Source organism: Python bivittatus, unplaced genomic scaffold (genome assembly GCF_059951505.1).
Source record: "Python bivittatus isolate LINGU-HERP-01145 unplaced genomic scaffold, Pbiv_v1 ctg000330_np1212, whole genome shotgun sequence".
Lineage (NCBI taxonomy): Eukaryota > Metazoa > Chordata > Lepidosauria > Squamata > Pythonidae > Python > Python bivittatus.
Genome location: NW_028277058.1, coordinates 12,022,384 through 12,045,000, shown reverse-complemented (window position 1 = coordinate 12,045,000; position 22,617 = coordinate 12,022,384). Strand labels below are relative to the sequence as shown.

General features: G+C 37.5%; 1 protein-coding gene across 3 annotated transcripts in view; it reads left to right on the top strand.

Annotated features, from left to right (window-relative positions):
- Positions 1-22,617, top strand: part of FOXP2 (forkhead box P2) — a 466,299-nt gene that overhangs the window by 389,384 nt on the left and 54,298 nt on the right. Inside the window, exons 7-11 of one of the 3 annotated variants that reach the window (XM_088141712.1) lie at positions 5,361-5,498; positions 6,676-6,849; positions 7,164-7,295; positions 8,940-9,111; positions 18,457-18,670. In XM_088141712.1, coding sequence (XP_087997838.1) covers positions 5,361-5,498; positions 6,676-6,849; positions 7,164-7,295; positions 8,940-9,111; positions 18,457-18,670 — 830 coding nt within the window. The remainder of the gene's footprint in view (positions 1-5,360; positions 5,499-6,675; positions 6,850-7,163; positions 7,296-8,939; positions 9,112-18,456; positions 18,671-22,617) is intronic. The other 2 variants (XM_088141716.1, XM_088141715.1) reach the window with 2 other exon arrangements.

Here is a 22,617-nt window from a genome sequence, read left to right as displayed (position 1 = left end):
TGCTACACATCCATTGTACAACAATTGCTCCTGTGCAGTAATAAATAATAATAAATAGAAATTTGAGCAAAGAAAATGTATGCGTGCTATTTTATTAATTGCTATCTTTTTATTAGATATAATGGAATGCTTTTGAATTGTGGCTATTGTACATTCAGATAACTGAAATGCATGCAGTATTTCTACTTCTTGAACATCAAAAAGATCATGCATGGAACCCTGAAGTAGATAGGGCATTTTATCATCCTAATATAACACATTAGCAAAAGTGTCCATCATTATGCAGAGTACAAGATATAAAGATACAATCTTCGTTAAATCTCTGTAGAAGCCCAGTTAGTGTTAAGGAAAAGTTCTGCCCCTGTTGGAATACTTCCCATGTGTTATGTTTTAATTTTCCCATGGGATTAAATGGCATAGATTCATTATTATTGGTAATCCCAAATGCTGGGAAAGAACAGGTTTGTCGGATTAAAGAGTCCTCTTACATTTATGGAAGGAAGGAAGCAACCTGCAGTTTCCACCAAACACCTTTTTCAATCCCATTATGTAGTAGTTTCATTGTTCTAATTTAACTTAACCTGTAATTAGGACAAAGCTTCAGTAAATTAAATATGCATATTCTTTTTCTGTTATACTTTCCTGCCCTTTCTTTGTTTTCCTTCTGTTACGTTTTAGAATGTAAGTTCTCCAGGACAGGGTTATGTTTCTTTTGCTCTATAAGATGCCATACGTATAGACAGCAGTTTATTAATTAACTATAGAGGAGGTAGATACCTCTACAACTTGTGTGTTTGAACTTGAAATTTGCCCAAACTATGTGCTAATTTCATTGGACTGCAAGTGGCAGAAATTCTACGAATTCAGTGATCTAAAATAGCTTTGTCCCTTTGATTCATGTGTCTAACTAATATATAATGAAGTTTAAGAAGCAAACGTTTTATTTTACTTCCACATGATATATGTTTGTATTTCAGGAAAGACATGAGAGGCTGTCGATATTTTTATTGTAACTAATTATATGATTACTAGTTAAAGTTTCAACATCCCATATTTATCAGACATAATTATAACTCCAAACATCTATTTCAACCCATTTTTGTGGGCCTGAGTTTTAAGTAAATATAAGGTTAAGTACAAATAACTCAATCTATTGCTTTATTGCATTTTTTCTTCACTTGTTACATTATACTCCAATATTTCCTGTAGGACCTCAAAGGGCATGACATGGGATCTCCATTTAATCCCCACACCAACGGACATGCAAAGGGTGGGTTGAATTGAGGGAGAATAACTTGCCCAAAGTCACTCAGTAAGTTTTCATGGCCAAAGATAAACTTGAGCCTAGATTTCCCCAGTCCTAGCCCAGCAATTTAACCACTACATCCTGCTGATTCTCTAGATAGTATGTTACAATGGCTTGAATGCAAAATCAAATACAACTCCACTTTAGAATGCCATGGTTCTGCACAGAAGAGGGATTGCCATAGTAGGATAATCAAACCTTTCCATAAGATCCTCCCTTACAGTCACTACAAGCAGAGTGCTGCTTTGTTGAACATTTTGGTATACTGTTGGCCTCTTCTGATAAAACTAGGTCTCCTGTGACTTTTGTTTAGCAACTCAGAAGCCTACTGCTCTCTGACTTTTGGTGGGCAATCTGCTTTAGCAAAGAGCATAAGTTCACCATAAAACAGTAAGCCTAAAAACAAAAAGCTATTTGAATAATTGTAAAGTGATGCACAGAGGGCTCTGGAGATACAAAAACAATATTGAAGCACATATCCACCCAATATGGCAGTACTTCATCATGAGGCAAGCTTTGGTGCAATCACCTTAATCTATAGAGAAAGTTTGTTCTCAACAGAATTTAAAGACTGGATAGCCCATGATTGTCTACTGACTTATCCATAATTTTCAAAGTTCAGTCTCTGTGAAGCTTCCTGGTTTAGGAGTCTTTATTACAACAGCAGCCCATACTTTAGTTTCCTCTCTTCACAAAATCAGTTTACTTATTTCAACACTTCTCTATCCAACCAAATGAAAAGCTACCAATACACATTTCACACTGTTATGAAACAATTGAGTGACTGATGCACAGCTTAGATAAAACTAACAACTCATCTATGTTTTGGCTCGTTCTGTAGCAATGGTTCTTCAAAGGCAGTTTGTCATCAAAATGTATTAATGACAACAGTAAATTATTGTTAATCTCTATGCTGAGAATTTAAAAAGAGGGGAAAAAAGAATTTGAATCAGAAGCAGAATGGGCAGAGGGAAAGGAGTATTGTCATGCGAAGGAGATCTGGAAATGGATGGTCGGCAATGGCCTTGGACCAAGATTTAGCAACCAGTGCACAATGAAAGGCACAGCAGGGCTGGGAGAGTTTGAACTATCGTTAGTGCAGAAATGGAAAGCTATGCATGTTATATATCCTTAAACTATAGTATGTACTGCCCAGCAATCTTAGACACATCATGCCACTTCTGAGAAGTAATTCAAAGTATAGGACAGTCTAAACTGAGCCCTAATAGCTGCACCAGTGTGCTGATTCTCAGGCCATGGGTCATTATTGCTATTTACCACATTCTAAGAGTCCAATTTCACATGTTACCTGTATGATTGATCATATCATTATTAACTTTAGGGACAATATATTCTGTTTAAAATCTGTTAATCTTTAAATAAGTTTTTATTATAGTTTTGATGCTGGCTCACCTGCATTGCATGAAGTCATAGAATGATTGTTTGGTTCTGTCTTGGTATGCCTTGCAAACTAAGTCACTGTGCTTCTTAAATCATGGATTACAGCAGGGGTGAAGAAAGTACTGCTTGGGGGCTACATGCAGTGCGCCCTTTTATAGTTCTCAGATGCCATCCCTAGGATTGAAGGAGCAAAATTTGGCAGGGGTTACGGGGCACATCAAGCCTTAATCCCCCCCCCCCAAAAAAAGGTCCTGGCCCTACCCATGTTAAGAACTGTGATTGTTCAACATGCGATGAAAAGCCTGGTGTAGCCCTTGAACCCAGTCTTAATGTAAATGTGGTTTATTGTACAGAACAACATATGACAAGAATTGTATTAAGTATCCTATTCTATTGACATATTTAGTAGGACTGGAGTGTGCCTAAGAATATGCAGGACAGTTCTGTCTCTGTCTCAGCAAGAGCCTGATTGCTTTTGCAACAGCTGCAACTAAGCAAGACATTTGTGCCCTTGTTAAAAGGTTTAATTTTTTTGTGGTGTTCTGAAGTTTCATCTTTAAGCTGCCTTGAATTGGCTATAGCCTTAGGAAGGATATAAATTCCTAAATAAATAAGTACTTTCTCACAATATGAAAAGTATGTTAGTACACTTACACCTTACCTTACAAAAGTTATATTTCTTGCACGAAGGAATATATGTTGCTGACTTTTTTCATTTCAGCAAAGTTACCTCTAAAAGGACCAAATTACATACATTGACACTTGCAGAATTGTGGCTGCAATGTATATTTTGCTCTAGGTCGAAAAGCTAATGAATTCGGGTTTAGTAACATCCAACTTTTATTTCAGAGTACTTTCTGTTCTCATGACTTGTTTGTGTTAAGAATGTAAAACTAGAGATGTGTTTTCATCTAAACATCTATTTTGTCTAAGAGACTATTTACAACAGGTTTATACACATGTATTTTTATACTTTGAGAAATAGTCTGGATTCTTTATCCATTTGTTTTTTGTAGTATTATGACATTTTATAAGATGATTGATTGTACCGTGTTGAAAACCTACCATGTGATCATCTATTTTTAAATGCTCATTTATCCTAGCCAACATTAAAAATACCTAGCACTAATTCACAAGACATGTGAAATGTAAACTTTTGAGCCTGATAAAATCTGATGTGTCTAGAATTTGAGTGCCACAGTTCTGAGGTCTTAAAATAAAAGATCAGCACTGAAATGGGAGTCAAACAAAGTTAAATCTATATTTAAAGATGCTTGGCCCATCTTTCTCTTCAAGGCACCTATGCATGTTTAACTGGAAGTAAGTCCTATTAAACAAAGTGAGACTTTTGAGTAAAGATGACATGGCTGAACTGTAATTCATTGAGGTGGATTACAGATCTTAACATACAATTAATAGAAAACTCTGTTGGTGCCAAGTAGAACAGCAAATTTCTTATATATATTAGGATCATTATAAACTACTGCAGTGAAGTCCTGTTTTATTTAAACTAAAGGGTTATTGTTATAAAACAGACAATAACAGAATTTCCATTTATCTCACAGATTTTTCCTACTGATTAATATGAGAAGGTGTGACTCAAACTAAAAGCTAAACTGTTTATAAAAATGTCAATAGTGCACCCAGTTTCCCTCTTTTCTTTTATAATATCTGATGCAGGTTACTTCATATTATGTTAACATTTCACATTAGTCTGCTTCAGTTCTATATTATTGGTGGTTTTTAATGGAAGGAACCATGGAACTTTACAATGTTTTGTCATGAAGTAAGTTGCATTGGATGCTGTGGAACTAGATGTGTCGTGCTTTTTCAAAGAGTAGTAATATGCTTGGTTCTGTATTGTAAGTAAATATAAAGATATAGTGCAAACAGAATGGTACTGGGGTAAAGGCATAAGATGTGAAAGCAGTTAAGCAAATTTAACTGAGCAGTATAAAATGTGCCAATCTAATATTACAGAGATGGTCAGCATTTATGAAATGTTGGAACAGAAACTTTAAGAAGCTATACAATAAGACTACCAGATCTGGGCTACAAAAATCCTGATGACCACTAGATAATGGCAAAGAAATCTCTGGTGCCTTCTAAGGGTTATTTGGATTTATGCAGTCCTGCTGTAAAATCAAAATGAACTGTTATTGCTATAATTTAATTTTTAGGATACACATTATGTAGAGTTTTGTGATTTTTTTTTTAAACAGGAAAAAAGTTAGAAGAATGCTGAATATCATTTTCATGCATCTCCCAATATATTATTCTAATTTGGAGATTTTAAACAAGAAGAGAGAAGCTGTAAAGAAAACATGAATCATGTACTTTACCTTGTAATGATAATAAATATACTAGGACGGGACATGCTATGGCACAAATAGGACACACCATCAGGCTTTGGTCATTTTCAACTGGACAATTGGGAGAGGAGATAGCCTCAATATGTGTCAGGATGCACATCTGTGCCACTTCTAACCTTGGAAGTAAAGTAAAGTAATAGTTAGAGAAAGTAATAGTTAAGTTGTATCCATGCACAAGTTAGTATGGAACAAATAGCTTGCATTTATGGCAAAATGTTTATTAAAAATCCTCCCCAGGTGTTAAGAAGGAGAACAATATATCTCCAATCTTTCTTCTGTAGGTGCCTGTGTCAGTGGCCATGATGACTCCCCAAGTGATCACCCCTCAGCAAATGCAACAGATTCTCCAACAACAAGTTTTGTCTCCCCAGCAGCTCCAAGCACTTCTTCAGCAACAGCAAGCAGTTATGTTACAGCAGGTAATGTTGGATAGCTGTTTGGATGGTAGGTAGAGTTCAGGCCTATTAGGTAGTCAGCCCTGTTTGCTAGTGAGGGGACATGTGTGTAGTCTTGTACAAAGGCATAACGTAGATCTACATCCAATCCTCTCAGCTTAAAAAATTTCTAGGACTGAGAGCATCAGTTTTGCAACTTTAAGCACAACTTTAACATCTAATTCAGGAAGAACAATGGCAGGTGCAATGTGAACAGGGAATAAACCAGTGTTTAAATGTTCAAGAGCTTAGGTACTTTTTGAGTTACAAGCTGAACAAATAATGTAAAGACACTTTAAGATCATGGTTGCTTTAAAATTATATAACTTTAGTGATCCCTTTAGTCAGATAACTGGAAGGTGGTTCGGAAATTTGAAATTAATTTTTTTTTTAATCAAATGGAAGCACAATGTTCTCTTTAGAAGTTGGAGTGGTGGGAGTAAATCTGGAATGAAAGTCAAGAATCCCTGAAACCTCTGGTTGAAAAACAATAATATCTGTCACGTATCATTACAATGTCTATTACCACTTTTTCCTGAACTTTGGGGGAATATGCTTAATTATCATGAAGAAAATAATAAGTTTGTTTTCAGGATGTTTAAACAAGATATGTGGTTTCATGGGGATTACAGTGAAATAATATTTCACCGCACATCTGGCATCCTGCTAAAAATGCACAAGCAGATTATTTTAACTCCCCACCCTTATCGCCTATGAAGAAGTACACATTCTGTTTGGCCTTGCTGGACCTTTTGAATATTTACAAATAGTAGATATTAGGAAGGAAGGAAGGAAGGAAGGAAGGAAGGAAGGAAGGAAGGAAGGAAGGAAGGAAGGAAGGAAGGAAGGAAGGAAGGAAGGAAGGAAGGAAGGAAGATGTAAGCAAGCAAGCAAGCATTGGTTGGGCTCTGCGACCTATGATCTAGAATATGGATCTTATTATGCTCTTTTTTTAGGGTAAGTTGAAATCTGCACTGGGATATTTCAGACTTGCCTTGGGGGGAGAATTGGGGTGTATATAGATCTGCATCTTCAAATTCTATCTTTGTTCTATGGTATACCTCAGTGACTCCTTTGCCACATGCCAATCTAGAAGAGTTTAGGAGATACATAATATGTGAAACTTTACCTTTATTTATTAAAGTCAAAATGATTTATTCAGCAACAACTTCAAGAGTTTTACAAGAAACAGCAAGAGCAGTTACATCTTCAGCTTTTGCAGCAGCAGCAGCAACAGCAGCAGCAGCAGCAACAACAGCAACAGCAGCAACAACAACAACAGCAACAGCAGCAACAGCAGCAGCAGCAGCAGCACCCAGGAAAGCAAGCAAAAGAGGTAGAGCCTAAATAACTAATCAATAAATTATTTCTGGAAGTGGGGCAGCTGGGGAGGAAAAGAATGAGATATTCTGATCATCTTGGTTTTTGTTTGTTTTTGCAAAGGTCATCTTCATAAGAAGCTGTTGGTATTGAAATAATTCCAAGACAGCTCATGCAGACAATGTTGTGTGTAAACAATGCCCCCTTAGGATATATTCATGTAGAGAATATCTTGGGTGAACTATGCTATCTGTAGATACAGATTTTGCTTCTTAAGGATGATTCCATAATTGAAGAGGTTGGGAAAAATGCTCTGTGCTGTGATTGCAGAAATCACCACCAGGAAGTGACAGCTGTATCCATGGAGATTCTGGTTCATACAAGACATTCTCTGTGCAAAAATGTCCTTGGGGAGCATTGCAAGAAGACAAAACTGACTTCGTGAAATGGCCCATAGAATTGGTAAGATGATCAGACAGATGGCTAGATAGATAGAATAAATATGATCCAATAAATAGTTGGATTACACAGACTGGAGGTTATATAGAATGATTTTATACTGGGCATAATGTTCACATTGAGTACTCTGAATATTCATTCAATAAAATGGTGGATTCTGTGTAATTCTAAATTTCAGTATTTTGAAGTTTAAGGAACTGGCTTATCTGATATAGGATATAATTTTAACAGTTTCTTTTAAATCTTTCTATGGGAATACTACAGTCCTTAGCCCTTTCATCCTGAAGGGCAGTGCTTAAATACATTCACTGAAACCAATAACAATTGAAGCTGAATGCTACAGCTTCTCCTGTTTGTAATTATGGAGGCTGAGGGTTGCCATCCAGTTCTGTTTTCTTTCAGTGTTCACACAGTGGTGAACAAAGTACTGATTAACTGGTATACGTAAGGAAGCTTAAGCTGATGAAAGACTTACCATCTCTTTGTGATTGTAGGAGAGGGTTTAACTCAAATGTATCCCTAATTTAGAAATGGATAATAGTGGCTAGTAGAAAAATGGAAAAAAAACTGGGCATGGATTTTGAAGTCGCAGACCCTGATTAATGAACTGCTCCTGTACATTTGGAGTGGTGAGTAGAAAGTTACAGTTTGATGTGCTCATAAATCAACCTGACAAGCCAGCTTCTCAGGCCTAGCTTGCACCTGTCAGCAAACTGCATCAGCTATAAACATAACACAAACAAAACATGTTGAAGTAGTTAAATTGATCAGCAGGTATCCTAGACATTGTCTTGTAGCTGCCCATTATGCAAACATGCACAATCCAGGTCTGACCTCCCAAGGCATTGTTTCTGTTTGGATTTGTGAATAGAATTTCAGACAGCTATCAACTACCGAATAGAAATTGCTCCCTTATTTCTCCCGAGGCTCTGAGCAATCCACACGACTTGCTCCATTATGCAGTCTGTTTTCCAATGAGCGCATCAGAAGTTTCTCTTCTCCTCCAAACTAAAAAAGGAAAGGTCTTCCACAGCAGCTTGTCTTTCTCTGAAGTGTGACTACATCCTTATATCCTCCTGAGCCTAAAGAACTCTGGCTTGTCTTGTAACGCCTCACAAAATTGGAAGTTAGCACTTTTCCTTATAATAAGATGCTTCTTTACCATGAATATAATGCTGGATTTCTAATGTATTCCAACAAGAGCAGCAAAGGAGCTAACAGGCCAGTAAAATGAAGGCTACATCCCAGTTTACTAATAGATCACTGGAGATTTCCTTTATGGGCCACTGCAGATCATACTTACTCAATTGGAAAAATTAGACTACCTTTGAATTAAAGTTTGGGGTAAAGAATTACACCTTCAGCCAAGATAAATTTATACTAGCTGTCATGAATTGTATCCATTTCTCCTCTAAGTTTGGAAAAGAGGTTGTCTTCTTTCTTCTGACTCTGCTGCAGAGGAATCCTAAAAGAAGATCATTTCTTTCCATTAAAATCTGATTATTTGTAAAGCAAGTTTCCTTTAAAAAAAAGAACAAGCCCTGATTCTATAAATGCTCTTGCTATTTGATCCCTGAAATGAACAAGAGATGTTGACTGAACATTGCCTTCCCCCCCCCCTCTGTTGCATTTGTTCTTGCTTCACAGCAGCAGCAACAGCAGCAGCAGCAGTTGGCAGCCCAGCAGCTTGTCTTCCAGCAGCAGCTCCTCCAGATGCAACAACTTCAACAGCAGCAACATCTGCTGAATCTTCAGCGTCAGGGACTCATTTCCATTCCTCCTGGCCAACCCGCTCTTCCTGTCCAGTCATTGCCACAAGGTATGACAAGACTGATTTCCAGGTCACAGCTTCTTCTGATGGTAGCTTCATCATGAACTCCAACTTGGTATTTCAGGTCTTTCTTTAGTTTGATGGTTTCTTTATTTTAAAATATTTCAAATCCATTTATTTTATTCATGAATCTGTTCATGTGAGCAGGGTTAGGTACTTTTCAAGCATGTAGCTTTTAGAGAAGAATGCTAACTTGGGAGGATTGCATCTTTATGGGCTGAAAATAGTTTATAAGCAGCATCAAGTTTCAAGCCTTGTTGGTTTATTCAGAGATGTGCCACATGTGGCTTTCTAAAACCTTGTGTCGGCTCAAATGATCCTTCCAGAAATCACCACGAAATTGTAATTTTGAATGGGACAGATGGGGAAAAAAATTAAATCCACAGGTATTCATCATTTTAATGGTAGTCAGTAAATATGTATGCCCTCTGGGCAGATAGGTGGTGCTTGTGTGTATAGCTACCTATCTCTACACCCACACATACAGACACACCCATCCAACCACACGTTATTTTAAGTAAATAAAAAATAAATATTTAATTTAGCCTTTGACCTGCCTCTGTCCATGTTTTTGTCCTAGCCTGTCTACCTATCTATCAGGGCAAGCCATGACGTAACATTTCAATGGCCAAGTTGCATAGTTCTCATTTATAGGGAGACATTGCCAAAACTAGATTTCTGTGCACATACCTATTTAATTTAGCATAGCTGCCTTGAAACAGAAAATAAAATTAAATCTTGAAACAATCTGTATTCCATTTAATTAAAAAAAGGGGGGGTGAATCTTCAAAACTAGGGTTAAATTGCCCGAACATTTCTACATTGCTAACTTAAAATAATAGTGACAGTGCCACTGCTGAGTTATTTCAGGCCAGGGATGTGTGAATCTGCCTAAATGTGGCACATGTTAATATAAGTATTACTCAGTTCTACCAATAAAGTTGATATTTTTAAAAAAGCAAAAACCAGAACTTTACTTAGTATAAATATTTAATTATTTGTTTAAAGTTTTAGCTTGTTTTCTATTATTTCCAGGATTGGAAATAGTTTAATACACAATTTTCCATAAATTCACTGTTTTTTCAAAGCAGATGTCACAGCTCAGGCATATGAAATGGAAAGTGATGGGAATAACCAAGTTCTCTAAGAGTCTGTTTTGGCATGTACATTATATTCAATTTTTTTTAACTGAATGCAGATTTCTTTTACATTCCCACTTTTGGCTTAAAATCTCTTTCACCATAAATGGGTTACATTTATGAAAGGAGAGCGCTGCATCTTTCTGTTGTGACATACCTGTTTTCTTTGCCATCAAAAATCAGAGTTATGGCTAATACAGTGTTTCCCCTGCACAATTGCACTTCTCTGTGTGGAAAGGGTATACATACAGTCTTTACAATAGCAGGTGTGTTCTACCTTTGCTATAATCTTCATGTCAGAATGTTTGCCAGGTTAGACTGGGATCATTTGCAGAATAGACTTAACAAGTCATTCCTGTTTATTGACAATGTAAGAAATAGAAATGATTGTAGCTCAGCACAGGTGCATTTCCTTGAAGAAGCGACAGATTGTAATATTCTAGTCTCTATGTGACATACATAACTGGGCTAAGCTATTTACATAACATTATGGCAGTTTCCTCACACAAAACCACACACTTTTTCTATGCTTTCACAGTCAGCGACAAGCCCAAAAGTAACAGATTTTGTTCTTCAGAGGAAAACAGTTCCATGCCATATCATTTGTATTTTCTATCCAGATAAACAGAATTCCACATCAGAAGTATTGTCCTGATTAAGCTTCAACTTGTTTGCTCTCAGGAGTTTCATAAACTCCTATGATATAGGTAGAAAGCAAAGCTACAGTGATACTGCAGAAATCTCCAGATGTCTTATTGCAGAGATGTTCAGTGGCATGGAGAGCAAATGCAAGGTTGCAGCATCAAAAAGGCCAAAGACAACAAAGCAGAGAAATGGTATTCCACACACATTCTTTAATCACATTGAAGAGGTCGTATATATCTCTATCACTATACGTATACTTGTATTTTTTAAAATAAGGATATGCAACCTTTGGTCTGACAGCCTCATTTGGCCTTTGAATGGTGTGTCATAGGCCATGCTCCAAAACATAGGTAAGCCAGGACAAAATATAAAATTAACTTATAATCAGTTTGATTCCTTATAGTCAATTTATTATTCTCCACAAATTTAATAATTCTTCCTTTAAAAATTACAGTTCAGCAGAGAGGACTCCTTTTGAGAGGTTTGGGCATGTTGTATGTCTTTGTCCTAAAGGGTATAAATGTAATGCACAATAATATTACCGTAAGATGTAGCCTATAGTCAGACATTGTTCAGAACACTTTAGTGCTATTAAATGAGATTTCTGCAAATGTTCAAAATTCAGATAGTATGGGAATTCTTGATGAATTGAATTATTTTAGCTAATCATAAGATTTCGTCATTTGGTAATAAAATCAATCCCTGCCTGCTGGGAAAAGTCATATGAATGTATCCATATGTTCTTCAAACAAACTGATGATGAAGCCAAATCCTTCCAAGTACAGGTAGTGCAAGAGTAGGACATTTGGGCCCAGGTAAAAAAATACATGAATCAGTGGAAAAGAATGTTATTTTTTTATTAGCTTACTTTTATGTACTTTTTGAGGAAAAAATACCAAAAAACCAAATAAAACAGAATGAAATATCTGCATTGCTCTATTGAACATAGTTGTGAAGTAATAGGAATTGCAACCACTGCTGTTATAAGGCACAGGAAAACATACATGCAATTCTCTAAGTGAGAAATTGGAATGGGTAGCCACTGAATTATTTCATGCCCATTAGGAACAACTCACTACTTCAAGATGGTACCTAGTAAAATCAAAGCATACCAGTTTTGAGTCAGATAACAGACCCATATATTTTATATTCCAGAGTGATGTTTTCTTCAGTTCGGCAATTCAAAGATGAAGAAAGGTTGATCATCTGCCCATGTCCTGCTTTAGTTTAATGAATTTATCTCAGTAACAGCGTTTAGATAACTAAGCTTGACACTTTCAGGAATGACAAGTATTTAGACTGTGGATGTTATAGAGAATCCAATGAAGAGTCATATTATGATTTCAATATGATTTTTCCTATAGCATAAATTTGTTCTACAGTGAGAAGCTAGAGTTTGATTTCACATGAAGATTTTTGCACAGATATTCAGTTATCATTTTTTATAATCGAGGTTTACTATCATTCTAAATGAGTGGCTTCTCCAGATATTGAATACTTTAACTAGTTATTATATCTGCATCAACTTTCCAGCTTCTCAAACAGAGCCTCAGAAAATCAAGTTTAGTTGATTTCTCCCAGGCAAAAGAAACTGACAACTTCTCTCTTTCTGGAATGGCTCATATTCTTCTTGGGCCTATTGATCAGAAAGAAAACTTATTTATGCTTTCCAAGAAAGAAAGAATCTTTTCCCTTTGATATACACTGTGTGCACAATTATTAGGCAAGTTGTATTTCTGAGGATGAATTTCATTATTGAACAACTACAGTGCTCTCGGTCAATCCAAAATGTTAATAAACCTCAAACCTGAATATTTAAGAAAGTAAACGTGAGGTTTTGGCTTTCTTAGGAGCATATCTATGTGTGCACAATTATTGGGCAGCTATTAGTGTGCAGAATTATTATGCAACTAAATGAAAAACGAAAATTCCCCCATCTCACTCATTTATTTTCATCTGTTAAAGTGAGAATAATAAACAAACAACTCAAAATTTACCAATAAACATTTCTGACCAAAACATTTCTAAACAAAAAATCAGTGACCAATATAGCCACCCTTCTTTGCAATAACAGTCATAAGCCTTCCATTCATGGAGTCTGTCAGTTTCTTGATCTGTTGATGATCAACTTTTTGTGCAGCAGCAACCACAGCCTCCCAGACACTGTTCAGAGAGGTGTACTGTTTTCCTTCACTGTAAATCTCCCATTTGAGAAGGGCCCACAAGTTCTCAATAGGGCTTAGGTCAGGTGAGGAAGGGGGCCATGTCATTATTATTTCATCTTTGAGGCCTTTACTGGCTAGCCACTCAGTGGAATACTTCGATGCATGCGATGGAGCATTGTCCTGCATAAACATCATGGTCTTTTTGAAAGATGCAGACTTTTTCCTGTACCACTGCTTGAAGAAAGTGTCTTCTAAAAACTGGCAGTAGGTTTGGGAGTTGATTTTAAGTCCATCTTCAACCTGAAAAGGTCCAACTAGCTCATCTGTAATAATACCAGGCCATACCAGTACCCCACCTCCACCTTGCTGGCATCTGAGTCAAAGTGGAGCTCTGTGCCCGTTACTGATCCACCCACAGGCCCATCCATCTGGTCTGTCAAGAGTCACTCTCATCTCATCAGTCCATAAAACCTTTGAAAAATCTGTCTTCAGATATTTCTTGGTCCAGTCTTGCCATTTCAACTTATGTGTCTTGTTCAATGGTGGTCGAGTTTCAGCCTTCCTTACCTTGGCCATGTCTCTGAGCACTGAACACCTTGTACTTTAGGCATTCCAGGTAGGTTGCAGTTCTGGAATATGACAGCACTGGAGGATAATGGGTTCCTGGTAGCTTCACGTTTGATTCTTCTCAAATCTTTGGCAGTTAATTTGTGTCTTTTTTTCTCAACACATTTCTTGCGACCCTGTTGACTATTTGCAAAAAAACATTTGATGGTTCTCTGGTCACCCCCCAATATCTTAGCAATTTCAAAAATTCTGCATCCCTCTGAAAGACTTTATAATTTTTGACTTTTCAGAGTAAGTTAAATCTCTTTTTTGGCTCATTTTGCCTGAGGAAAAGAAGCTGCCTAATAATTATGCACACCTTGATAGAGGGTGTTGATCTCCTTAGGCCACACCCTCCCTCATTACACAAATACACATCACCTGATATGCTTATATCCAATAAGCATTCAGGTTTATACAGCTTGGAGGTGGAAAATATGCATAAAAATGATGATATGGTCAAAATACTCATTTGCCTAATAATTGTACACGCAGTGTATTATCAATTTAGCACTACTGGGCATTTCTTCATTGAGTTCCAAGGTCATGGGAGATGTAATATGCACAGAACAAAGCAAGCACCAACTTCAAATGGATCTTGCTAATGCTCACTAAATGTATGAATTGTGACAACTGGCCTGAGATGTCATGATAAGCCAGAATCGTTCTACTTTTTAAGAGCAGATAAATAAATCTGATGCTTCAGCAGGTGATAGTGCCTGGACACAGAAACTTATCAGGCTTAGGCCTGTTAGTTCTTGTGTCAGGGAGTTCATTGTCCTGAAATACAAGTGTTGAAGGCTAGAGTGGGAAGTAAAGAAACAGCCCAGAAGGCAGCAGTGGCAAACCACTTCTATACTGTTGCCAAGAAAACTTCATGGATGTGTCCATGAAGTTTCCAGGAGTCAAATTCAACTTGAGGGGAATCTCCATTTGTAAATTTTAGCTTTGCATTTGAACAAGGATTTCTGGCTCATTGATTTTCTAACAAATCAAAATTTTAAGCCACAAGAAAATCCTGATTCTGGGTTTGGGACAGCAACAAACCAGGAATTCTGGTTTATATATAATGCTAAGCAAGCCATAGACAGAAGTTACCTGTTTTGTTTGGGTGATTCCAATTACAGGAGGAGCCAGGCCCAAGAGAAACAGACCATGCTAGAACACTTCTGGTTACCCAGGAACAAGCTATTTCAAATCTGAAATATTTTGCACATCTAGTAAAAGCCATTTAATAGTTTGTAAAAATTGTTTTATACAATTGTCCTGGAGAATTTGTACATTCATGCTAAGGCTGCCTGACTGGCCCAAATTTATATAATCCTAGTGCATAATTAGATCACTGTATAAGGCAGCATGCACATTGATCTAGTCTTTATTACAGGATGTAAGAGGGATGGTCAAAGAGGTGAAATAGCCCAGTTGTCATAGTTAGACCATTTTCTGGTAAATTATGGATTCAGTGACCCTTTACAGGGATAGATTTACTAGTCCACCCTTACAGATTTATGAAATCTAAGATATTCCTGAATACACTGTTGAGAATTTTGAGTTGCTAGGGCTGACAATGTTGTCAGAGCTTCGGTCTCCCTATGGAATGATGTAGCAAGTAGACCATCAGTAGTCATCCAAGTGTCTCTCCAGTGTTGTAGAGAACACAGTGCTGGGAGGTATAAACAGGATATATTCCTCTCTGGAACATATATGATATGGAAATCACTTTAAGGATAAATGCATACTACAGCACATGGTTATAATGTTCTATGGACAACAAAAAGAGTGATTTTCTGAATTCATCACATCCTCAAGTAGCCATGCAACTTAATTTTTCAGAATGCAGACAGAAGTCTTAATATGTCCTGTTAAGAGCAGGACACTGTAACAAATTTCCTAGGCCCTTTTAGGATTAAATTGTCTCCATTACAATCTGAATACGAGTACAAAGGTGTCTGATGTTCTGTCATATCCAACTTTCTAGTATCAATTTTTATGTGTGCAATCTGAGGATGTTGACAAAGCTCATGCAGAGATGTGATCGACCAAATGGCTTCTTGATACTTGGCCATCATGGGGGGAGGGGAAGTGTAGCCAGATGTATTCAACAATTTGATTAATGCCTTGTTTATAATTTTTATATAATTTGATAATTTCAACTTTTATGGCCACCCTTACACCAACTCTGGTTGGCTAACAAGAGTTAAAATAGTATAACAATTCAAACAAAATCCCACCAGTCATCTGGGAGGTGGGGATCTATGCAATTTCACCTCATTCATTTCCACTGATGGATATCCCTAACTTCCTAGCCTGAGCAGTAAAGCAATCATTCTAACATTTTAACAGACTATTATGCAACCACTGCTGAAATATCCTTCCCAAGACCCAGAGGTTTTAACTAATAACCCATTTTGGAGCTTGGTGCTTGAGAAAGGCATTATAGCACAATTGCCAGTGCTTTGGGTGGACACTGGTCATCAGTATCTATTCTAATTTGGGTTCAAGTCTGGTTTTGAGAGAGAAAGTACTCTTGGTCAATGTAATGGAGGACCTTTATCAAGAGAAGGGTCAGGGGTAGGGAAATAGTCTTGCCATTTCTTTTTCATCTGTCAGCAACTTTTTGAAAGAAATTGATTATGGTATCCTCTGGAATAGCTCATGAGCTAGAAATGGGAGACATAGTGTTGCAGTTGTTATACTTCTATTTGCAAGGTTGGTTTCAAGGAGTTGATATTGGGAGATTGTATCTATGCAATTATGTTATGAGGGGCTGCCAAGAAGTTTTGTTCCAAATGCTCTTTAATGTCTATGTGAAGCTTCTGGGTATGGCTGTTGGGGGATTTAGAATGAGGTATTATCAGTACATTAATGAAAGGCAGCTCTGTTTCTCTGGGACATCTGAGTCAGGTATACCTATGCACAATTAAATGGGTTACTTCAGTGCCGCAGTGAGCAAATAAGGTGACTGAATCCTGGTAAAACTGAGATCCCTTTGTTTCAATATAGAAATTGATTGATTTACTAGATCTCCAATTTCCCTGCAGGAACTGGTATTTAGTGGGGAGTGCTTGTTGATTTGTCACTGGAGAGCAAAGAACATTTGTATTAGATTTAGTTGACATGACAGCTAAAATCTTTCCTGGACACAATAGCCCTGTCACAATAGTCATTCATTAGTATCCTCAAGATTAGATCACTTCTCTTGTATAGTTCCGAATGAATGCAATTCACATATTTTAGTCCAGCACACAATTAATTTACTTAGTTCTTTAAGTTCATATTTATTGGTGATGTGCTGACAATGATGGCCTGACTGCCAATTAGCCACTAACCGGTGTTGGTGTGTGTGTGGGGGGGGGAGGGGGTTCCTAAAAAGCTCTAAGCAATAATATTTAAGGGGCTATCTGCTTCCTTATAGCCTACCCACTTTTTCATTCTGATGAAGCTGCTCTGCTGCTATATTGGTGGGGGGGGCAGCAGGAGGGGCTAGAAGACTTTGTAGTGACCATAGGCATCTGTTCTTAACCACACGAAGCCCAAATGATGAAATGTGAATTGTGATTTCACAGTGCAAGCTCCACCCTTTTGTACTTACTTGTGTTGTGGCATCATACCAAAATAGGTAAGGGCTAGATTTTGCATTGTGATATTGTGATGCTCATTTTGTCAGTCTTCATTGCCTTATCTGCAGATGCTTATGGTAACAATCTCCATTTTGTGGAACAAATTTCTGATAGAAGAGTGGCAAGCCCTCGCTGTGAAGTGTTTCATCTTTACAAAAAGAATATTCAACTTTATTTAACATTATTGACATGAAATTGCTTGTAAAATACCAGTCTTGCCTATAAAATTAATGATGTCCATTTAATAATTGAAATGAAATACCGCATTCTTAAACACTTATCTAATAGTGAAAAAGGATAAAATGTATATATTTGCTTCAGATATTAGGGATCTCCAGTGTTTATTTTTGTATTTGACTTAAAAAGAAAACAGAATTATCAGAAATCTGTCAAATATTATTATGCATATTTGGTCAAAGTAATGCTGGGTGTCTTGATGTGTTAATTTGTGAAACTCTGCTGTCCATTTCTCTCATTTCTTCCCTGCTGGAGAGAGAACACAGTGGGGCACTTGGAGCAATGACCATTAAAGCATTGTTCTTCTTTTAAAACACTTTTCTTTTAGAAATGATTTGTTTATTGCAATTCAGAATCAAGTATGAACTAATAAGTATTTGCCTGAGACAAATATAGTATATTAATTGAAATTCAGCCCTTAATCTCATGAAAAACTTCAGTTTCTTTCCTTGTATTTTATTTTTTCTGAAATGAGCTTATGAATACTAGCATTTGTATTAAAACCACTTTTTTTTTTTACTTTTCCATTTCAATTTTGGAAAGACTATTGGGAACTTTGGATACATATATGGTTAGCCATGCTTCAGAAATAATAAAATGATTCCAAAGGCTGTGAAAAATCTCATCTAAGCATTTTTTTAAATAGCTGTTTTTTTCAAATAGTAGTTGCCTGTTGTTGGTTGAGCTTCCTCCCATTGATCTTTGAACAAATGTTTTAAGAGAGAGCTTATTATGTAAGTTGGTGACCTTTAACTGACTGTTTGAAACCCAAGGACAATATGAAATTGTATTTTACTACATGATGATTATGCTGGAAAACTGCATCACCTTTATTGTTAGCATTAATCCATTAACAACACTGAGCTCATTATGTGAACCTCTCACTTTCCTATATTATTGGAGCTCTCTTTCATTTTATAGCTGGCTTAAGTCCTGCTGAGATTCAGCAGTTATGGAAAGAAGTTACTGGAGTTCACAGTATGGAAGACAATGGCATTAAGCATGGAGGGCTAGACCTCACTACTAACAATTCTTCTTCTACTACCTCCTCTACCACTTCCAAAGCATCGCCACCAATAACTCATCATTCCATAGTGAATGGACAGTCATCAGTTTTAAATGCAAGACGAGACAGGTAATAAGAGAACTCATCTGCTTTTTCATCTGGTATAAACATTCATCAGTATGGCTCACACAATAAAGAAATCAACTGAAAAATGAGCAAGATGTTGTTTTGAATCTAGGCATTTTGATTTAGTTTTAAAAATTGACTATTTTAACCAGTTTTAACCAATGAAGAGAACTACCATCCTTTCCCTGTCTGATTTATGGGATTTGTTACTGTTCATTGGATATGTTTTTTTCTCCCTTATAGCACACAAGAGTGAATGTGGAAGAGGGATTCACTAAATAAGCCAGTCATGCAATGTAATTTTAAAAATTGCATTTCTACTCCACTCTTCCTACAAGAGCTTAATTCAGCATACATGGACTACTAACCTCTTTATCCTCAGAGTAAGATGGGTTAGACTAAGAGAGTGTGAAAGGACCAGGTTTATTCAGCCACATTACGTTTAAAGCTCTTCTAGCCACTACACAAAACTGGACTTCTTTTATTTAAATGATCTTGTCTAAGAGTTACGCCAAACTGAAACTAAAGGACTTCATACCAATTTATGAAGTGGCACCAGTAGTGTGCCATTGGTGGTAAATAGCAAGCCATTTTTCTGATCTAAATTTTTAAGTGCTTGTGAACATTGGACTGCATTCAGAGGATCTTACTCTATCCAACTACCACCATTTTGGGATGGAGAAAAGTCTTCTAGATCCAAGCCACTGATTCCAGTCTTTTGAAATTAGTCAACTAACAAAGGAACCTAAGCCATAGTTCTTAGCATATCGGTGAGTAAGTCTGTTGTATTCAGTGGAATTAACTTCAAAGTTACTGAACCAAATATTGCAGTGTTAGTCATAACTAACCTTACCTGAACTGGAGACCATATTATTTATATTCATTAGACAAGCAGGGAAAAATGGCTGCAGATAAGGCCTATGGCAGTTTAAAAGGTTTTTGAGGTTTTGCAGTGTATACAATTAGGATTTGTTGATATCAATGTATCATAGTTTCTTTGCTTCCATGTACACATATGTGGTCCTTATGTTCTTTTGTCTGAGCACATTATTTATGAAACATATAAACATTTTGTAGCATTGCAGGTATAAATCTTGAGTTGCTTCCCGTGCTTTATTAGCATAGTGTTTATAACTAGAATAGTTCTAATCCAAGTGTATGTAGGGTTTATCTCAGTGATATTTATTTATTCATTTATGAAGTTTGCAGAAGAATAGGAGAGATGGTACTACCATGCTATGTTCGGTAAAGTTGATAACATGGAGTCATATGTCCATCTGAATTCAAGCTACTTACAAAAATAACTGTGGACAATAAATACTGAAGCTCACCATCAATATGAAAACAAGATCATTTACATGCCACATCTCAATGTACCAAATAAACTGGCATAGAATTAGTCACATTTATTTATATAGCTTACAAGGTACAGTAGCTTTGGCAGCACCCCTATGTGAAGCACAATAAAGTGTTCAAACACCTTTTGCAAATACTTGTCTCCTTTTATCTGGAAACACATGAATCCCCCAAGGAAAGAGAGATGTTTTAAAATGTAGTGACTTGTCTATAAGACAGGCAGATATGCACCTATGAGCAGTTTTCTTCTGCCTAGAGCCAGTGCATCTTGTCTAATCCAGCCAGGTCAGTAACTAAGGCCAGCTTTATTTACTTTTTTTTTTTCTTCCTAGTGTTTTCCCGCAGGTGCAGGGTCCACTTTTTTCGGATCAACTGAGCGTTGATCCATTGGTTGCAACAGGAATTGACTGACCGGCTTGTTGCCTGAGCCTGATGTCATGGGCTGAGAGAGAGTGACTAGCCCAAAGTCACCCAGCCGGCTTCATGCCTAAGGCAGGACAGTCACAGTCTCCTGGTTTCTAGTCTGGAGCTATATTATATTCTTTAACTGCCACAATGAAATGGCTGGACTATGCATGGAAGAGAATAGACCATGAGATTTGGACCCTGAGAAAAGGGGGCAAACAGATTGGTTGATGAAGGTTTTGCAGGTCAGATGGTGCTGTTCTCATACCCCATTTGGTGGATTTCACTCAAGGTCTTCTGTAAGAATCATGGGCAAAACCTGAAGGAAGAGCCACTCATGCATGTGTAGCTGTGAATTTTGCTTGTGATCATGAAGCTATAGTTGAAGCTATAGTTGAAGTGTAGCTGCCCTCATACCCAGCTCTCAATCATGCTTGCCATGGCCACTCTTACCTTTTATTCTATTAAAAACGACACATAGCTTCTACTTCAACTCAGCTAAATGTCTGAGATGAAATCATGCTTCTGTCAGCACCTACTGTTTGCACTAGATCCAAATTTCCTTCCTACTTTGGTGATATAGGAAAAGCTGCTAATGTGCAAAGGGATCCTGCAATCAGGGAGAAGCAGCTAGAGTGGCACTGAAGTTAGCATCCTTCACCATACTGAAGGCCTAGTCATATAAAGCTATAATTTGAACAATAGTTTGCATCAGGTCTAATGCCTTCAAATACATTTTTTCCTTCTCATGGCTGCTTCACCCACCGTAATTATACCTTCCTCTGCATTGTCAGTAGTCAGCAGCACAATTTCCCTATTGCTGCTCTTTGTAGTGGCAGCTGGATGATGGCTACGTGTGTGCTTAAGCATCCCCCATATCAAGCTGAAAGATTTATAGTGTCCTGACTCTCTTTCAGCACTGATAAAGTTAGACTTCAAGATCCCTCTTGAGGTGGCCCTGCCTTACAGAACCCTCAGAGGAACATGGTTGCTTCAGTGGTTGTGGTCATCAGCTAGTCTTCTGGGACACCAGTGCTACCAGCTGTGGACTGGGACTCAGGAGGGAGCAGCTCTTTTCCTTCTGACCACCAGTGTGAGGTTACTGTCAAAGATGTTGATTGGGCCACTATCTCCTTTGCCTATGCCAGAATATAGGCCACTCCATCAGCACTGGGCCCCCTTTCAGTCTCACAGTGCCAGCTGGTGGCATCACTACTACCACAGGAATAGTGGCCAACTTAAAGGAAAGTAACCGCTGTGCAGCTATCACCCTCACCTTTTGCTGTCACATTTTGCCCTTACTCTTCCTTTGATTCATTAGCAGCTCCTCTACCATTCCCAGGCCTTTGGCAACTAGGTTTTTAATAGGAGATAAGAGGATGAGATACCCATAAGATGGGGGGAAGGGGGTGTAGCAGGAGCAAAGCTGCAAAGGAAGCCTTGATTTAAAACAGTAGGGCTCTATTAATATGTATGTTCAGCCTAACAAGTAGCATTGTACACACACAAAACATCTAATTGGAAGTATTAATTTTCCTCATGTAAGCAAGCTGGCTATACTTGGAAGGGGGTATGTGGATATAGGGGAGGGAAAAATATTTTTTTACTTTTAAGAGGAATATGTTGAAAAGTAGGAGGAGGACAGAGAAATTTCTCTCCCCTTCCCCCCCCCCCTTATCCCTTTAACCTTATATAAGTCCTTTCATTGCCTTAGAACTAAAAATAAAGCACCCTAAAAGGCTCCTAAATGGGATGGGGAGTTTCCTGTGGCAGACAGCCAGATACTCTCCATCTGCAGCAGTGACAGTAATCCATTCCAATAATTTGTCAGTTGGTTGCAGCAGCAGTCCTGGTCCTCTCTCAATAGTAGCAAATCAGAGACCAATCTGGCCCTTCAGGCCTTGAGCCGTGTGCTTTAAAACTTGCTGGTTTCCTTCCCCAACGATGCCCTCCCATCCAGCTTAAGCAAGATCAACAGAAGCATGACTGTACCTACTAGGCTGAGAAGAAGCAACCAGGCCTAAAAGAGGACAATTGTAACTCAGAACAGCTGAGATAATCAAAGCAACATTGTTTGAATTGGCTACAGTTCATTCTAAGGATGGGATAAATTCAGAATATTTTGTCTCAGTTGTGAAACAAAAGCCTCAGAATATAGGCGTGTTTTGTTTTGAGCCCTAAAGACTCGA